Source organism: Pagrus major, chromosome 23, assembly GCF_040436345.1.
Source record: "Pagrus major chromosome 23, Pma_NU_1.0".
Lineage (NCBI taxonomy): Eukaryota > Metazoa > Chordata > Actinopteri > Spariformes > Sparidae > Pagrus > Pagrus major.
The window spans coordinates 5,459,279-5,475,783 of NC_133237.1; the positions used below are offsets into that span (position 1 = coordinate 5,459,279).

Here is a 16,505-nt window from a genome sequence, read left to right on the forward strand (position 1 = left end):
TTTTCAACATGTCTTGCTTACTTCATTCATACAAATCTACACTCAGTAATCACTCCACCAGGCAGTCACATAAAAACACAAATAATTCTTCAAGTACTCCAATTGGCGTTCAACAAATTGTATGGGTGTGTAAAACATCTTAACGTCCTCTTTCCTGCTCATAACAACCACTTTGAATGGACAATAGACTCAAAGCATGCTCATCTGGTCTGCCCGTTAGTGTGTGTGTGTGTGTGTGTGTGTGTGTGTGTGTGTGTGTGTGTGTGTGTGTGTGTGTGTGTGCATGCGTGTGTGTGTGTGTGTGTGTGCATGCGTGTGTGTGTGTGTGTGCATGCGTGTGTGCACGTGTGTGTGTGTGCACGCGTGTGTGTACATACGCTATGTTATGGCTGTAAATCGCTGAGTATTTTCTCAGTGAAGCTGACAGGAGGCAGACAGTGCAGGCGTGGTGACAGCTGAGATGGAGACCAAACCAAAGATCGGGCTCTGGGGAGCTGGTTTGTTGTGGAGGACTGGGTTTGACTGGAGGCAGAGCCGCCTGTCACATGTTAATCCAAGGAATACACAGGCATTTGTGTGTGCTTACAGTACATGAAATGTACACACACAGTCATGCATCCTCGCGCACACTGTTTAAACTTGAGATTTTGCATGAATCACGCACACCGCTCGTGGTTGCCAGTTGTGCACATGGACGCATATACACATGCCATTGTACTTTGTCAATGGTGTGTAATTAGCACAGTCACTGTCATGTGTTTTGATGTGTGGCCACACCTGTTCCTCACCTGAATCCACTCATAGATCCCACCCGGGGCCCTCAGGCTCCTAGGGGGCCTCAGGAGAGCCCCTGCACATGCACACACACACTGCAGGCAGAATGGAAAACATCACATCATCATCTAAACCAGTTCCCTTTCTCATTTCAGCTGTCCAACCTCCTCCTCTCCGCTATCTCTCTTTCTGTCCTCTCATGTCATCCAGCTCATTCTTCTCTTCTCCTTCGTGCTCCATCACTTCACCCCCTCCTCGTTATTCTCTCCTTCCTGGTTCCTTCTCTCCCTCTGTTTTTCATAAACTTCTGGCTGAGCTTTCGCCAGCGATCCCAGAGGCGTAGTGTGAAACGCTAGACATTTCTGAGCGACTGCCAAACAGATGCAGGCTCCTCTGGTCTGCCCCTCGACTTGAACATCCTCTCCATTTAATACCACAGAGCCATAGGCAGCAGGGCAGCCATTGCACTGACATTTCATTGCTTTTAGAGGCAGAACAGAACGACAGGGGTTCCCATTTAAATCAATATACTTAATGGTCATTTTGCCTCGGTATGTGCTGGAAATTAGCATGAAAGGAGTGTGTTGCCATGGCATCGTATTTAAATGTGTTCAACATGGTATAATCACCCCTGTGTCATGGTCAAAAATATCTGTATTATAGTATTGAAGATTACAGGGAGTTTATTAACTGGTTCGTTTTACAGAATAGATTTGGTTTTCTTTTGACCGAATTATTATATTTTTTTTCTTCCTCTTTTCAGCGTCGTATGAATTTTAACTGCTTCTTTCTCTCCGTTACTGTCAGTTTTGCAAACGAGGTCAGATTTTGTAGAAGTGCGACACTTGAGCACGCAAAGGCTGCGTTCACAGATACTAAGACTGAGCTCAGTGATGCTTATTGATGAATATGTTTTGTTTTTTTTTTGACTCGCTAAGTGGATTGGCGCTGCTCTAATCTCTTTTCGCCGTGTTGATTCTGATGAGGGGGGAGGAAGGAAGGTTTTAGAGCTTTTATCTGGGTTAATAAGTTAATAGATGGATTGATAGATGGTACGAATAAATCTCCAATTATCAGCTTGACCGGGGGAGAGCCTGAGTGAAGCCATAAGCTGTCCGAACTAGGCTAATCCTGTATGTCTGACATGTATGGACATGCCGCTTGATTTATCATGCTGTCAATCTGATTGCGTTAACTGTATGTTCCTCATATGTGAGGCTAAGGCAGCAACCTACTCTCCACTGGGGGTCATGATGAGAGCTGCATGTCTGTATTCCTGCAGCAGGATTTCACTTGCAGGCCTTTGGCTGCAGCTGGAGCCTGGGACTCTGCTGAGTGGTTTGTCCGACGTCCCTGGACCGGATACCGGGGAACATCTGTTGGAGGCACAAGGGTGGAGAATTTATCATCTAGCATGTCAGAGACAGGAAGGCCAGGGCAGTTGTTTACTCATCTTATCAGCCTGAGAGATAAAGCCAGCTTTGACACAGATAGCAGACAGCTTGTACGCACGGACACACAAACGCCGGACGACTAATGCATGTGTGCACAAGTCTGCAGCGGCGTGTGTGCACACATGGAAACGAACCACACAAACACACGGCTGTGCTGGGGGCCGCTGACCCTTGGGCCGGGTTCATCTGGGGACACAGACTGACAAATGCGGCTGGGCGGTGACTCCCAGACAGCTGGTGGTCAAAGGTTGCCTTTCTATCTGTGCCCTCATTTGGCTGATTGTTTTTTCTCAGGCCTCATCTGCTACTCTCGATCTCTTTCTCTCTCTGTGCGTGTGTCTCCTCCTCTCTCCTCCCTCTCTTTCTGTCAGCTGACGGGATAAATCTTCAGTTCATGCTGTAGGTATGCAGATCTGGCTGTCCCTTCCCCAGAAACAGTGATGTTGAACTTCTTTCCGATTTACTCGGGAAAGCCCCCGCCATCTCACGAGGATGTATGCAGATTAGCTCCCAAGTTTACTGGAGCGCTAGTCAGTGTGTGTTTAGCCAACGCTGGTGCTTCTGTGTTTGTGTATGTGTGTCTGTGTGTGTTATCCCAGATCTGATTTGTTAGTCACTCAGTGTCCTTATTTGACACTGATCTGAAAGGTCTGAAGAAGAGCAGCATGAGTCATGCACATGAAGCACTTGCTGACAGGCATAAACACGCACACACGCATACGCACACACACATTAACACAGCATCTCACACATAGGCAGAAAAAACCAACATGCAGACTTCTTCACAAATCACGCCCGTCATACATTATGCCTCCACTGGCATCACCCGGGGAGGATGTGGAGTTTTACACAGCCATTCATCGCTCCCCTAATTCATTAGTCTAAATGAGCATTTATGCAGAGCACACATTATTTTTACAGGCCTGCTTTATGTGTTTGTGTGGAGTTTTACAACCTCATAAAACACGTCCTCCAAGCCCCAGATAGATTTGGGAGCATTTATTTGCATAGTTCACAAACCCAAAATAAATCGTTAGTGTTTTCTGGCCCGAGCTGCATCAGACTGAAGGGTGTGATGCAAACAGTGTTGTCTTGTAATTTCAATAATACTTTGTTGACATTATGTTAAAATGTGCGAGGAGTGACATAATGCTCCCTTAATGATGACATCCTTTTATGTTGTGAATATTGGCTATACACTGTTGTTCAAATGACTTTTGCTGTAAAGCCAGAAAGTCAGGCCTTGAGTGTCGTATACAGTTTACTTTAAGCGTGCACACAAGATTAAATCTTTAGTTTTATACCTCCTCGTGCATAGAAGGTCATTACTACCCTGTAGGGCTAGAGGACAGCTGAAGTAAGTGTACGACTTCCCATAAATGTTATGATACTATCAAATTTCTCTGAGGAATTCTGAGGAAGGTGTAGACCTGACGAAAGATTTTGATTCACACATATGAAAAGTTTGGTCTCATATTGTGTTATATGACCATGATTTCAAACATATGTCCAGCTCTACATGTACCGATTTGTTTAAGTTGCTTAAATGCTGCTGGACTGTGGATTTCTTTGTGAAGGACTCGGGTCGGAAATTTCCTCGCCAATCCAAAGGATGTGACTTAATGCACGAGTGTCATCGGCTTCCAGCACAACACAGAAGTTCCACAGAGCCCCTGTAAACATTATTTTGATGTATAGTTGATGTATAAAAATGGGGAACATACAGTTAAGACAGGGGTACACTTTGGTTGTTGTTTTAATGTGTCTTTAAACTTGCAGTAGTGGATTTTTCTGGCTAATGTGGGGAAGGAGCAACAGCTAGCTAATGTTTTAGCGATAATAAATTAGCATTCATTTTATTCTTAGAATCATGTTTCTGGCTGCCTGAAAAATTTTCAATATTTAAGTTCAATATTTTCTTTCTCTCTCTTTTCCTGGGAGAAATATCTGTCACTTTAGCAGCTATATGCTCCACTCTGTTCAGCAGCTAGTTGCTAACTTTGTCGCTCTGCTGTTTGATGTTGAGCAGGTGGTGTAGAGAGGGTTTTTAAGAGCTTTTTTCTTTTTACAAAAAAGCTGCCCACTGTTGATCTAAATTGAGTTAATGATGGCTGTGAAAGTGAACCAAAACAGTGAAGTGTGAGCTGTAGAACCAAAACAAAAGATGCTAACACTCTGTAAAGCTGACTGGAAAAACATTCAGGTGACAATCCTCAGTGGGTTTGTCACTAAGAGCGACACTTTTTACATTGCACTTAATCATTTGATTCACTGTAAATATGAAGAAAAAAAATGACTAGAGCAGCTTGAGAGCTCTTACTTTATCATTTCAGTGTCAGATTTTACCAAACCAGTCAGAAAATGACCACAAACCAACTGACACACAGTAAATGTCTTTGGCCTGTAATGTAACCTCTCACTTGCTCTGAAAGCTCAATGAACTTGTCCACTTGTGACTTTGGTGCTGAGAATTTGTCCCGAGGGGGAGCTGACACAGTGGGGAATAGTGATAAAATGCCGAGCCAGAAGTTCACAAGGTCATGCTCTCAGCTCACACACACAGACACACACACACACACACACACTGACATGGTTTGAGTGGCAGGTCGCCATGACCTCCCTCTCAACGACGGGCCTGGATCACTGCACGCACATTTAATGTTCATGTTGATGTGTGTGAGATTTATTATTGTGGGGAAAACATCGAGAGTAGCTCAGAATATTCGTTGCAAAGTGACGGCGCTGCCTCTCGGTGGCTGCGGTGTCGGTTGTGTGTGTGTTTGCTTTTCCTCGTCTCCCCCGTAGTGCTGGGTTTGATCGCGTCTGCTCCCTAGCTGGTGCCCACTGTACGCTGCTTTCACTCCCCCCTCCCTCCCCCCCTCGTACCCGCCTCTCCTCTCCTCCTCCGCTCTGCCAACAAGTCTCTCTTTCTTTCTCATTCCTTCTTTTATTCTCTCTGCTCACGTCTTTCTTGGCGAGGCAAAACGTTCCCACAGCTCTCACAATCCCTCTCCCGAGCCCCCCCCACTCTCTCTCTCTCCCCCTCTTTCTTTCAGTCTATCACTCTTTCCCTCTCTCCCCCCTCTCCCTTTCTTCCTCTCTCTCTCATTCACTTCTTTTTTGTCTTGTCTCCACTTCTGTCCTCTGTCTGCCTCTCTTCCCTTTTTTTTTTTGCCTTTTCTTCCTATATCCCCACCCCCTCCTCCTCCTCCTCCTCCTCCTCCTCCTCCTCTGTCTCTCCCTCTCTCCCCCCGTTCCCTGGCAAACACTGGCATCACATGATCCCCATTCCCTGCTCCACACACACACACATGCACACACACACACGTATATCACAACATGGGAAACGTGGGAGTACCACAGGGTGGCTCATGTCTTTCACTCAGTGCTGTGGACCTCAGTGCTATACATGTTATACTCGGCTTTGTTTGCATGAAACTTAATATACACAAATCATCAGTGCAGTTTAAACAAGCCTGCCGGTATCTCAAGTCTGGGCTGACTTTGAGTGTTTTTCAGTGTGTGTTTATTGTCCATGTCGGCAGGCCAGCTGTGTCCGTGATATTACCAATCATGTATCGTCAGATTTGATCAAGAACAAAAAAAAAGTGTTCTTTTGGGATGGAAATGTTCAAACCTGACATCCATTATGTCCAGTATGAAAAGGATTTCTGTTGAGATTTTGACTTGATTCTTTGTTACCACAGAAATTTTGTATGTTGGTAGGAATATTCACTAAAGCGAGATATGCCAGAAAGCTTTCAGCCCCCACCAGCCCTCCCTTCCTTGCTAAAGCCATGGCAGCCCCGCTGAAATCTTTCCCACTGCTCTCTCTTCCCCCTGCGAGAGGCAGATTTCTTTAGCATGTGTTGCTGCGTCGTGCCCCCACTGCCAACAAGTGACATCTGCTGGCCAAATGGAGCAATGACACCTCTCCATATGCATTTGCAGTTTAATGTGAACGTTTGGATGGAGAGGTTTGGAGCGCAGACACGAGGAGGGGAGTGGAAATCAGGGAAGACATAACAGTCTGAGCACCAGCCTCATATCAATGTGGGTTTTATTTTTGCAAACTTGCTGTGCAGAAAGCACTTTACCTCCCTGAGAAAAAGCAGGATAGTAAAGAGCCGTGTCTCCCTCTGCCTCCCTCCCTGTCGATCTCTCCCTGTACATCATAGCTCATCAGCATAGGCACAGATAAAAGATAAAAGAAACAGGGCAGAGGGAGAGAGGAGGGAGGGAGGGGGGGATACATGGGCAGCCAGCCAGCCGCCCCCCCCCCACTCTCCCCACATCCCTCCATCCTTCTACCCCCTGCCCTCCTCTCTCTCCCATGGTTGATTCCCTTTAGGCCCCTCTCACCCCTTCTCACCCCCCTCTCACCCCCTGGCTCCCCGGCTCTGTGTGGCGTTGGCACAGAGAGGGCGCAGGCGGCACACAGACGGCCACGCAGATGGGCAACGGGCAATGCAGGGCTGCCTCCCCACACCTGCTCCTTGCTGGCACAGGGCTCGGGCCAGGCGGCCACGCAGTGCGCACACTCACACACACACAAGCACTAAAACACAGATGTGCATCTAACGCAGCATTATCTCCCTCAATTTATTGAACTTTCCCACATATAGACACGGACTCGCAGGGAGCACGCACGTGCAAATACTCCCACGAGCGGCCATACATGCTGATGCACACGCATGTTACGTGTCTTTTTTCAAAAAAAGGAACGCTGTCTCCCTCCCACACTCTGCAGCTCAGCCTGTCAGTCACAGATGTTTACACGCTTATCTCCAACTGTGCCTCAACATGTGCTCTCCAGAAATTTTTGCACATATACACCATCATAAACATATATAAGACACAATCACACATCCATAGCCACCAACTGATGTATTTATAGTCTGGCGCCCACACATTCACACTTCAGCACTACCAGCGCAGAAACACATTTCACAATTAATCACGTCGCCCCATGCTGTGCTGTCACATGCAGTTACATACCAGGCATTCAGTGAACTACATAGAGATACACTATTGTCACTTTTACACTGAATGTGGGAACAAAGATTGATTATATAGACTTGATGTTTCAGCGGATCAAAAAGACAGAGATTTGCGAGCCTAAGAGGCTGTAACTGCTATTTAGTTGACACCACCGTAGTGCAAGTGGAATTGCCAGAATTTGAAGCTGCTGGTTTAATAGGTAGGGTGTGGATGTGGAAGCCAAATAAACTTCCCAGGAAAGAGCCAAAAATAGCGGAAGGGAAAATCCATCCTAAAACAGAAAAGCCTGCGTGTTATTCCGACAATCTTTGAAAGCACAGTCTTGATTTGTAAGCGAAAATGAGCTGCGCCATTGACAGTCAATGGGCCGTCGTTCCAGTCAGAGAACACTGGGTGCTTTCAGAAGGATGCTGTTCTTCATTACAAACCTGAACATTGACAACATATGTGTGCCACTCATGTCACTCAACAAATTCAGGGTCTATTTTTTTTTTCCACTCTTGGTCAGTAGATGAAGGATGTAATTTCCACTTGATGGGGTGGCATGTCTTATTCTTGTCCCTCTCGCTTCTAGTTTTTTAGGTTCATTTAGGCAACAAAATCTCTCTCACTGCCACAACCCTGATGCAGAGGAGAGTTGATAAAAATGTTGATATCCGAACAGTGCACTCAGATCTTTACGATTAATGAGGGTTATATTTGGCTCTGGGTTTACCTCTCAGGCTGCCCTACCTTCTTGGTGGAGGTTGTTGGCACCTGATGAAGCCTGAGGCGATCGCCTACTGACTGGAGCTGCAACAATTATTGATAGTTGTCTAATCGGTTTGAATAATTTTTAAAGAAAAATAAGCTTTCCATTTTTTTACTCCTCTATGACAGTAAACTGCATATCTTTTGAGTTGTGGACAAAACAAGACATTTGAGGACTAGACTCTGGGAGACACATTTTTCACCATTTTTGGACATTTTATAGACCAAACAAGAAGAAGAATAACAAAGAATTAATCAAAAATGAAAATACTGGTTAGTTGCATTCCTACTGCTGACCTCTTCAGGCCCCAAAATGGTACTTTGTGTACTTTTAGGAACAAAAATGTTAATATTCTCCTTAAAAGACCCTCCAAGAGCCAAAGAAAAAAAAAATGCAATAGCACATGAATCAAAACTTAGAGCCCCTTGTAGTAAAGATCCAAATGCAAGATTATCTTATCTTATTATCATCTTTATCAAGGAAACTCAACATGTTTAAGTAGAGTTAGTTAATTTTCAATACAGAGTTTTCCATTTCTATTTTTTCTATGCAAAGCGCAGCAGCCACTTTTAACATAATGTAATCACTAGATTGATTTAAATGCAACTTTAAAGGATAACTCCACAAATTGTGCACCGTGTGTTCACAAAGTGTTAAACCATTAAAGTATTAACAGGTCTTGGGGAGTACTACTGCATATGTGGAAAAAGTCGTATAAAGCCTTTTGCGGCTCCAGAGGAAGCTGCATATAATCTGATGAATTGCCTCCAGTGTTGTCACTCAGTGGCTGAGTTGCATAGTGGGTAATGTAACTGGTCTATCATTGCACTCCTACAACACAGTTGGAATCGGTGTTGGATCCTCCTTTTTAATTGTGACAAAAAACAAAGACAGGCGGTGAATAAAATTTAATGTTGGAACAGAAGTAAATGAAAGGGTAGAGTCGGAGTGGATGACTCAGTTGTGTATCGGCTGAAGCAGCTGTTCCAGATGTCCTAATGGCTCAGCAGGAGCATGTCCCCTGTTATTATCTTGTTACGCTCAACTGTACATTATCTAATGAAGCAAATTCCCATGAAATATTCAGGGGGCACCCTTCCTGTCTCAGCCGTGTTCATTTCTCTGAACCTAAAGGTGGCCACAGTGAGCAGGGGTCATTCCTGGGACAGATATGTTGTACCATCAACTACTCCCTGACTGCTGCACTGTCCAATAAGAGCCACTGGCTTATAAACCGGGGTCAGGACGAGCTTTGCTTGGAGAAGATTGAAGCACAGAGGTGGAGGGGGGATAGGGTGGGGGTTGATCAGAGGGCGATGAGTAGTTTTTTGAAAACCGGAAACGAATTGGCGAATGAAAACGGAGGGGGGGAGAAGAGGGACGTGGAGAGGATGAAGGAGGTGTGGGAGGAGGAGGAGAAGAAGAAGGGAGAAAAAAAAGAGGTTGAAATGAAGTCCAATAAAAGAGCCGAGTGAACATCTGTGTGGGATAGCCGTGGGGATTAGGAGGGTTTCGAACATTTTAAGCGCATTAAAGATTAAAAAAAAAGGTCAGAATGTTTAGCAACATACCGATAAACCTCTTAAGCGAAACCCAATTGGGGAGGCTGTTCGGTTTCTTTATCCAGAGGCTGGTGGATGAGGGGGGAGGGGGTGGAGAGAGGTGGTGGTGAGACTGCGCAGCCACACACACTTAAACTCAAACACACTGTTGTATATATAAGTCAGTCAGTGCAGTTTGCCTGCATGTCGTCTGCTTTACATTCATCTTCCATCAGCATGAAGCTGTGTATACACGCTCCATTATATTTAGCATTTCTCTATATATGTCTCCATATGCATGGAGTGCAATACAATCCCCCCGCCGCCACATCTAGAGATGTACGGACGCAATGCCACAGCTGCATTCCCACAGTAACCCTGAGACTGAGCTGCTGCCGGTACCCACACACTCCACCAGGAATGACCTACACACCACAACTCTTACAGACAGAAGTCAGGGAAGCTGGAGGAGCCGGGGTGGTGGGGGGGGTTACAGCATGAGAGAGTGAAAGGGAGCGGCAGAGGCGAGACAGAGATGAAGGAGGGAGAGAACAGTGGTCGATCTGTCGTCAGCGCTCGGGAGCAGTCGGAGGAAGAGGCCCCTATCATTTGACTGTGAACTGAACCATGACTGTGGAGCTATCCTTAAATGACACGGCACACAGAGGGTGGAGACAGACGGAGTCAGAGGGGTCATGGGCTGTAGGCTGCGGCTATACTGACGGCCTCAACTGTACATTGGCATGTATTTATACTACACGATAGCAGCTTTCTCTTCGTGCTGCAGCCGTCTGCAGCTTAGCGGTCACAGCACAAATTCAAGTCGTTGCACTTCAACAACGGTTTTAAAGGAGCAGTTCACCCAAAAATGAAAATTCTGTCATTATCTACTCCCATGCTGATGGAAAGTCAGGTGAGGTTTCGTCGTCCACAAAACATTTCAGGAGCCTCACAGCAAAACAGTGTTGCAGCATTCTCCTAAACAACTGAAGTAGATGGGGACCAACAAAAACATAAAATGGCTCCATACAGTTCGTCTGGTGCAATCCTAGTCTCTGGAAGCCCCGAGATCTTAAATTGATTTCAAAAGAAGTTACGAACAAGTTCACCCACTTCAAACAGGGTGCATGCTAATGCTATTAGCTTAGCAGCTACAGTGGTTGTAAATGACGTCTTTTCAGAAAAACTCCAGAAATGTTTTGTGGACTATGCTAGTTTTCTACTATTCCAGTCATTATCTACTCACAGGAGTAAGTAGATAATGATAATATAGGCTTATTTGTAGGAGAGCTCTGGTCATTTAGTATTGGAAAAAGGTTTTAAAAATAATAGTTAAAATAGATGCTAAAGAAGCTGGGTCATCTTGACTTTTAGTCCCTTATATAAGTCAAGTTCCAAAAAATGCTAAATCTGACACATCCCATAATGCAGTGGTTTTCAAACTTGTTTCTGGCATGCCCTCCCTCAAAGACAGACAGATGTGTCTGCTTAGGGGAAAGTTATTTATATTCCAGTTTTGCACATAGATTTTGCAGAACAGTATAACAAGTGCTTGAGAGGAACACAGGGAACTATTTCCAAAAGATGTGATGCTAGCGATTAAAGGAAAGATTAAATTGGTGCATTTAACTAAAAGCCTCTACCTTTCTGATGAAGAGTTCCCCCTCTTTTTATGAGAATCAACATAAATCCATGTTGAGGAAGCTAAGATGTTAACACTGAATATGAGAAAACGCATTTATGAAAATGTACACGCTTGACTGACTTCTTTCCTTTCAACCGTCATCAAGTTTAACAGCCAAAGCTGTAATATTTTATCTCCAGTGTTGGACTGGTGAGGTTGATTTTATAGTCTGTCATCAGTCTGAAAAATCCCCTTCACTTAGTGCACATTAGATTACAGAGGGCCTGTTTGCTCATGTGTGCTTGTGATGCACAAACAAACACTCTAAGCTGTTTGGTAAATTGGCAAAAAAAAAAAGAAGCAGTGAGCAATGTGCACTCGTATATGAATGTGCGCACGGTAAATGGGTCCATTAGCGCTGGCAATGGCTGCCTGCGTACCGAGCGGGTGAGCATGTGTATGTAATTTTACATTGAAGTGTCTCTTAATGATTTCCACTTGTGTGTATGTGTATGCGAGGGTGCGAATGTTTGGCGTGTTGTTTTTGTGTCTGTGTATGTATGATGAATGGCGTGATTAAGTAAGTGTGATTTCCAGTGTGTGTACATTAGCCTGGGTGTGAGTTATTAGCCTCTGTCTGCATCTGCAGTGTGATAAATGTATGGACAGTGTTAACTCAGGAGTATATCAGCAGTAAGTGTATACTGACCAAGACACAAAATGAACTCCCTGTGTCTATGTTTCTGTGTGTGTGTCTGTCTCTGTGTGTGTGTGTGATCGGAGCGATAGCTTGGTATATTTGATGGCCTGTGTGTGTCTATGCTGTATTATCTCTGGCGGGGCGTGCGCAGGGGGCCTTGGGGCGACTGTGTGCATGAGATAAGGGTGATTCATCTGTGTTTAAACGTGTGTGTAGTGTGTGTGTGTGTGTGTGTGTGTGTGTGTCTGTGTGTGTGTGTGTGTGCGTGTGCGTGTGTGAACGCAAGAGCATGTTTGTGCTTCGGAGGCATGTGTAGCCATGTTTGGTGCGGCCACATGCAAGTATTTGAACCAGCATGTTAATAAAGGCTCATGTGGTTACATACAGTATAGCTCAGTCATTTTCATGCCTGTGTGTTATAGGTATGGGTATGGGGACAAGCGGACGCTAGCATCCATATTAGCACACATATATCTCAGTCTCTATAGGGTGCATCTTGTATTATTTTGTCTTACCCAGAAGACAAAACAGCTTCTTACTCTTCAGATATTCAGTGGTGGTTTAAAGTTTGTATTTACTCATTTCTGCCACTCTGTGGTCGCAGGCACAGTACCTAATGAGGGTGGGTGCACCTTAAAGCAGCACCTACAAATATTTGTATATGAAAAATGGGTCAAATGACTGACTGTGATATGCCAGCCAACACTCATTGTGGCGAGCCCACAGAAAATTATCATCCAGCTCTGCAGTTCCCTTCATGGACCATTTAAACATCTTTCAGCTCATTGTTTTGGTTTTCTGGCCCACAACTTTACTGTTTTGGTTCACTCTCACAGCTCCCATCAGCACCATTTTTGGCCGCAGCAGGCAGCTGAGCCCAGCACCAAATGGCAGACAGCGACGGGTACCAACCAGCTGGTGAACATAGTGGCGACTTGAGCATCTAGAGAGCCAGATTCATTCAGAAGTTGGTGAAGACCAAAAAAATAGAACTAAAAGGAGATTGACTATTGGACTTAACATCATCAGTTGGAAGTACAACTTCAAATGAATGCTAGTGTTTGTATCTGCCTAATTTTTAAATAGATCACCTTCTTTCCACTGCCCCCAAGTGGCCAAAGAGATACATTAATACAGGTTTAAAGCAGGTTAATGATCACCACTGTTAGAAATGAACTGTGGGAGTGCCTCCATAGCCGAATGTTTAGAGCCCGTGCCACATGGCTGCAACTATCGATGGTTCCATTCAAGCTGGCGACCTCTGTTATCACTACCCCATTTCCTGTCTGCCTCCCACTGTCTAATGAAGACATTAAATGCCAAAAAGTTAAAAAGATAATAAGTTGTGAGCCTTTAGCACCATGTAGTCACACTATCATAACACTGCTTCTACTTTTCTTTATGGTTTTAGCTTTGTTTGTGACATTCTGCATACTTTCACTCCTTCAGGGCTCTAAAATCCTGAAAGTTAATCGTTAATTTTGGTCAAGAAGAGTCACAAGTAGACATTTCTCCATTTCCACAACCCAAAAAGCTCATTTGATTTAAATGGCAAAGTGAAAGGATCATAATTTTGGTAGAGGGGAGTCCAGTACACCACTGTCAACATCCAGAGATCAGTTTCTGCTCACTTTTTGCCAAGAAAGCTGAAAACTTTTGAAAGCCCAGTTTGATATTTTGTTGATACTGGAGAGGACTTAACACCTTAAAATGCAGAAAGACTGATATAGTAAAAAGTCAACCTCGTCATAGTGAAGCACAGCGGCCGCCGGTCCGTGTGGTGCCAAGAAACACTTAAACAAAACAACACATTGAGCCCATGCCAGTAGGCTATATTATTATCTTCATTCGAACTAATTGCCAGGCCAAACAGCGACACATATGCACACGCGGGCTTCAACAACCACTCATCATTAGGGACGTTAACTGTGGTGTGCCATCCCTGTTGTCATGACAACTAGGCACTGAGTTTTGGCTTGGAAACTGTCAAATAGTGCAGGAGAGGGTTTTTTTTCAGAGGCGTACAGGTTTAAAATGTTTTAAGGCTTTGTGCTTGTAGTGAAACGCATGATCAGGGTTGTCGGGGTAAGAGAGTCCTCAGGCTTCATTCATTCTTGGATCATCTTACATGATCACCTTGTTTGCCTTGAATGATTCCTTTATTTTCCCGTTTCCGTCTTTCCTTATACTTTAAAAGAGTGTCTGACATCTGTGTTCATCTTTCATTTTTATTAAACTCTCTGTAATACGCTATAGGGCGGGCAACACGACACTCGCAGAATTGCAGACAAACATCCCAGTGGTTTTCTCCTCACTCCATTTGCATTGCATATCCTCTGTAGGTCTTTTTATCTTTAAGACCATTGGGTCTGTGTGTGTGTGAGAGTGAGTGTGCTTTGCAAGCATGTGTGTGTTTGTGTGTGTGTGTATGTGTGTGTGTGTGTGTGTGTGTGTGGGTGTGCCGTCAGCTAGCAGGAATGCATGGGTACCGCCAAAGCTAAGATGGCTGCCAAGCGCTAAGATGGCTGCCAGGATTCCACAGAGCGACAGCACGAGAGAGAAAGAGAAGCAGAGACAGAACGAGTGTGAGAGGAATTGAGGGAGAAAGACGTGAAGATGGACTCTCACTCCCGCAGAATGAGGGAAGTGTTGCGGGGAAAAGAAACTCTATCCCTGTGTGTTTTTCCCCGCTTCTTTTTTTACCCAGAGTGATGAGGCGATTCTGTTTGTCTCTTTTTGTTTTCTTGGTTTTGGCAACGCACGGACAGGGTGAATAGTGCAGCAGTTTGCTGGCACGTCGTCCACTAATGCCACCCAAGATTAGGACGCTGATTTGGGCTTAGAAGACTTTAAGATTGGGGGGCCTACTACTGACTGCAAGGGGGCCACGTTCTGGCCAGGGAGACTTGGCCCAGGACGGCCTTAAAGCTTCAGAGCTGTGGGGTAATTGGCCTGAATGGTATATATGATACAACCATAAAACTCCACAAGGCTGCATTACGCATCTGAAGAAGAATGGCAGCCAGTGTGCCAAACAAAACTAGCTGAAGCAGGTGCTCTCTGCCTGCCTGCCCCTATAGATGGTAAAGTAAACACACACAGGAGATGCAATCCAAACAATGCAGAGAACCCAAAAGTGTACATTTTACAAGTGCGCCTCTACTTACAAGTCAGCAGTGAAGAAGTTGCGGTTTCTTGGGGCCTCGAACACTTTAACCAACTTACACTGTCGGCCTTAACTGAAGTAGGGTGTATGTTTGAGCCAGAGTGTCTCAAAAAGAGGTATAGAAAAAGACAGAAGTGGTTTCGCCAAGGTTACCACAAACAATGCGCCCAGCCCAGAATTTTACATTTCACAAGTACCCTTCAACCTAAGAGTCAACAGTGGAAAGCGGAGATTTCTTAAGGCCTCTGGCACTTTACCCAACCTTCACTGTCTGAGGTCCTTGCTAAAATATTGTGTGTGCATTTAAGTGTGTGGGAGACCCTGAAAGAGATGTATAGAAAGAGCAAAAAGTGTACTCCTAAGACACTCCAAACAGAATTGTCTTTTGAGGCTTTTTCTATTGAGAAAAGTGAATTTCCCACAGTGACAGACTCCAGAAGTAAGGATACTAACCTTTTGATTCGCCATTTTATGACTTTCAACTGAGGTTCAACCTGAGCAGGGATATGCTCCCATCTTTAATCTCAGCCCCACGTCTGTCTCTCTTCAGTGGAAAGAATGAAGGAAGGCGCCATTTCACATCGAGTTTCTGACGAGTTTCCCTCTGATGCTATCCTGCCCTCTCACCTTGGGTGGTGTCCAGACATCTGTCCACCTGACTTACCATCTCTTTCTCTTTTTTTTTTCCCTGTCTTTCAGAACAATCAGGACAATCAGACAACTCAAACCAGCAAGGAGACACAGACGTCAAGCCCCCACCAAATGGTACGTTTACAAGCTTGTCCCGTTTGCACACAATGCATGCGTGAAATTGTTTGACATACCTGTGCCTACACACAATCACACAAGTGCATACGCTAACACACACACACGCACATACTGTATGCGCACACTACCCCTACATACAGGCCTCCGTGTGTGTGTGTGTGTGTGTGTCCCAGCAGAGTTGGTCTAAGTTTATTATGGTTAGGAGAGCTGATGGTACTGTACTGTGGGGGTTGTGCTGGGATTGTGGTGGGCCACTCATAAATCACACTGACGTTATTGGAAGATGGGAACCACATGGCCGCTGCCGAGCTGAGCACTGACCTCATGCGCTGTCCCCGCTGTGGTTAACCCCGGACAGGGATGGAGCGAAGGAGAGAAGAAGAGATGGAGAGTGGGAGAAAAGTGAAGGGGGTGGGGGTGCATGAGAAGGGAAGGATGGATGAAATGAAGGAGGGAGGACGGGTGTCGATTTACTCATCCCTAGAGCTTCGGTTGTCCTTTATATACACACACCACATAGCCCTGGATAATATGGATTTGGACATTAGAGAGCAGCATGTTGCACTTTACTTGGGGCGGCTAACGGAACTTAAGAACAGCATTAAAACAGCGTCAGGAGCACAAACAGGCTCAAAGAACCCTACGTACACTGGGAATTTTAGCTAGTTAGCTAATTTTGCACGGACAAATGCAGGCAAGGTCTCCAACCAAGATTCAGTTACCTCA

At 45.1% G+C, this 16,505-nt stretch overlaps 1 protein-coding gene across 9 annotated transcripts in view; it reads left to right on the forward strand.

Annotated features, from left to right (window-relative positions):
• nfixb (nuclear factor I/Xb) overlaps positions 1 to 16,505 on the forward strand; it is a 147,239-nt gene that overhangs the window by 98,374 nt on the left and 32,360 nt on the right. For all 9 annotated transcript variants that reach the window (XM_073493599.1, XM_073493596.1, XM_073493601.1 and 6 more), the window contains one exon: positions 15,711 to 15,776. In XM_073493599.1, the coding sequence (XP_073349700.1) occupies positions 15,711 to 15,776 (66 nt within the window). The remainder of the gene's footprint in view (positions 1 to 15,710; positions 15,777 to 16,505) is intronic.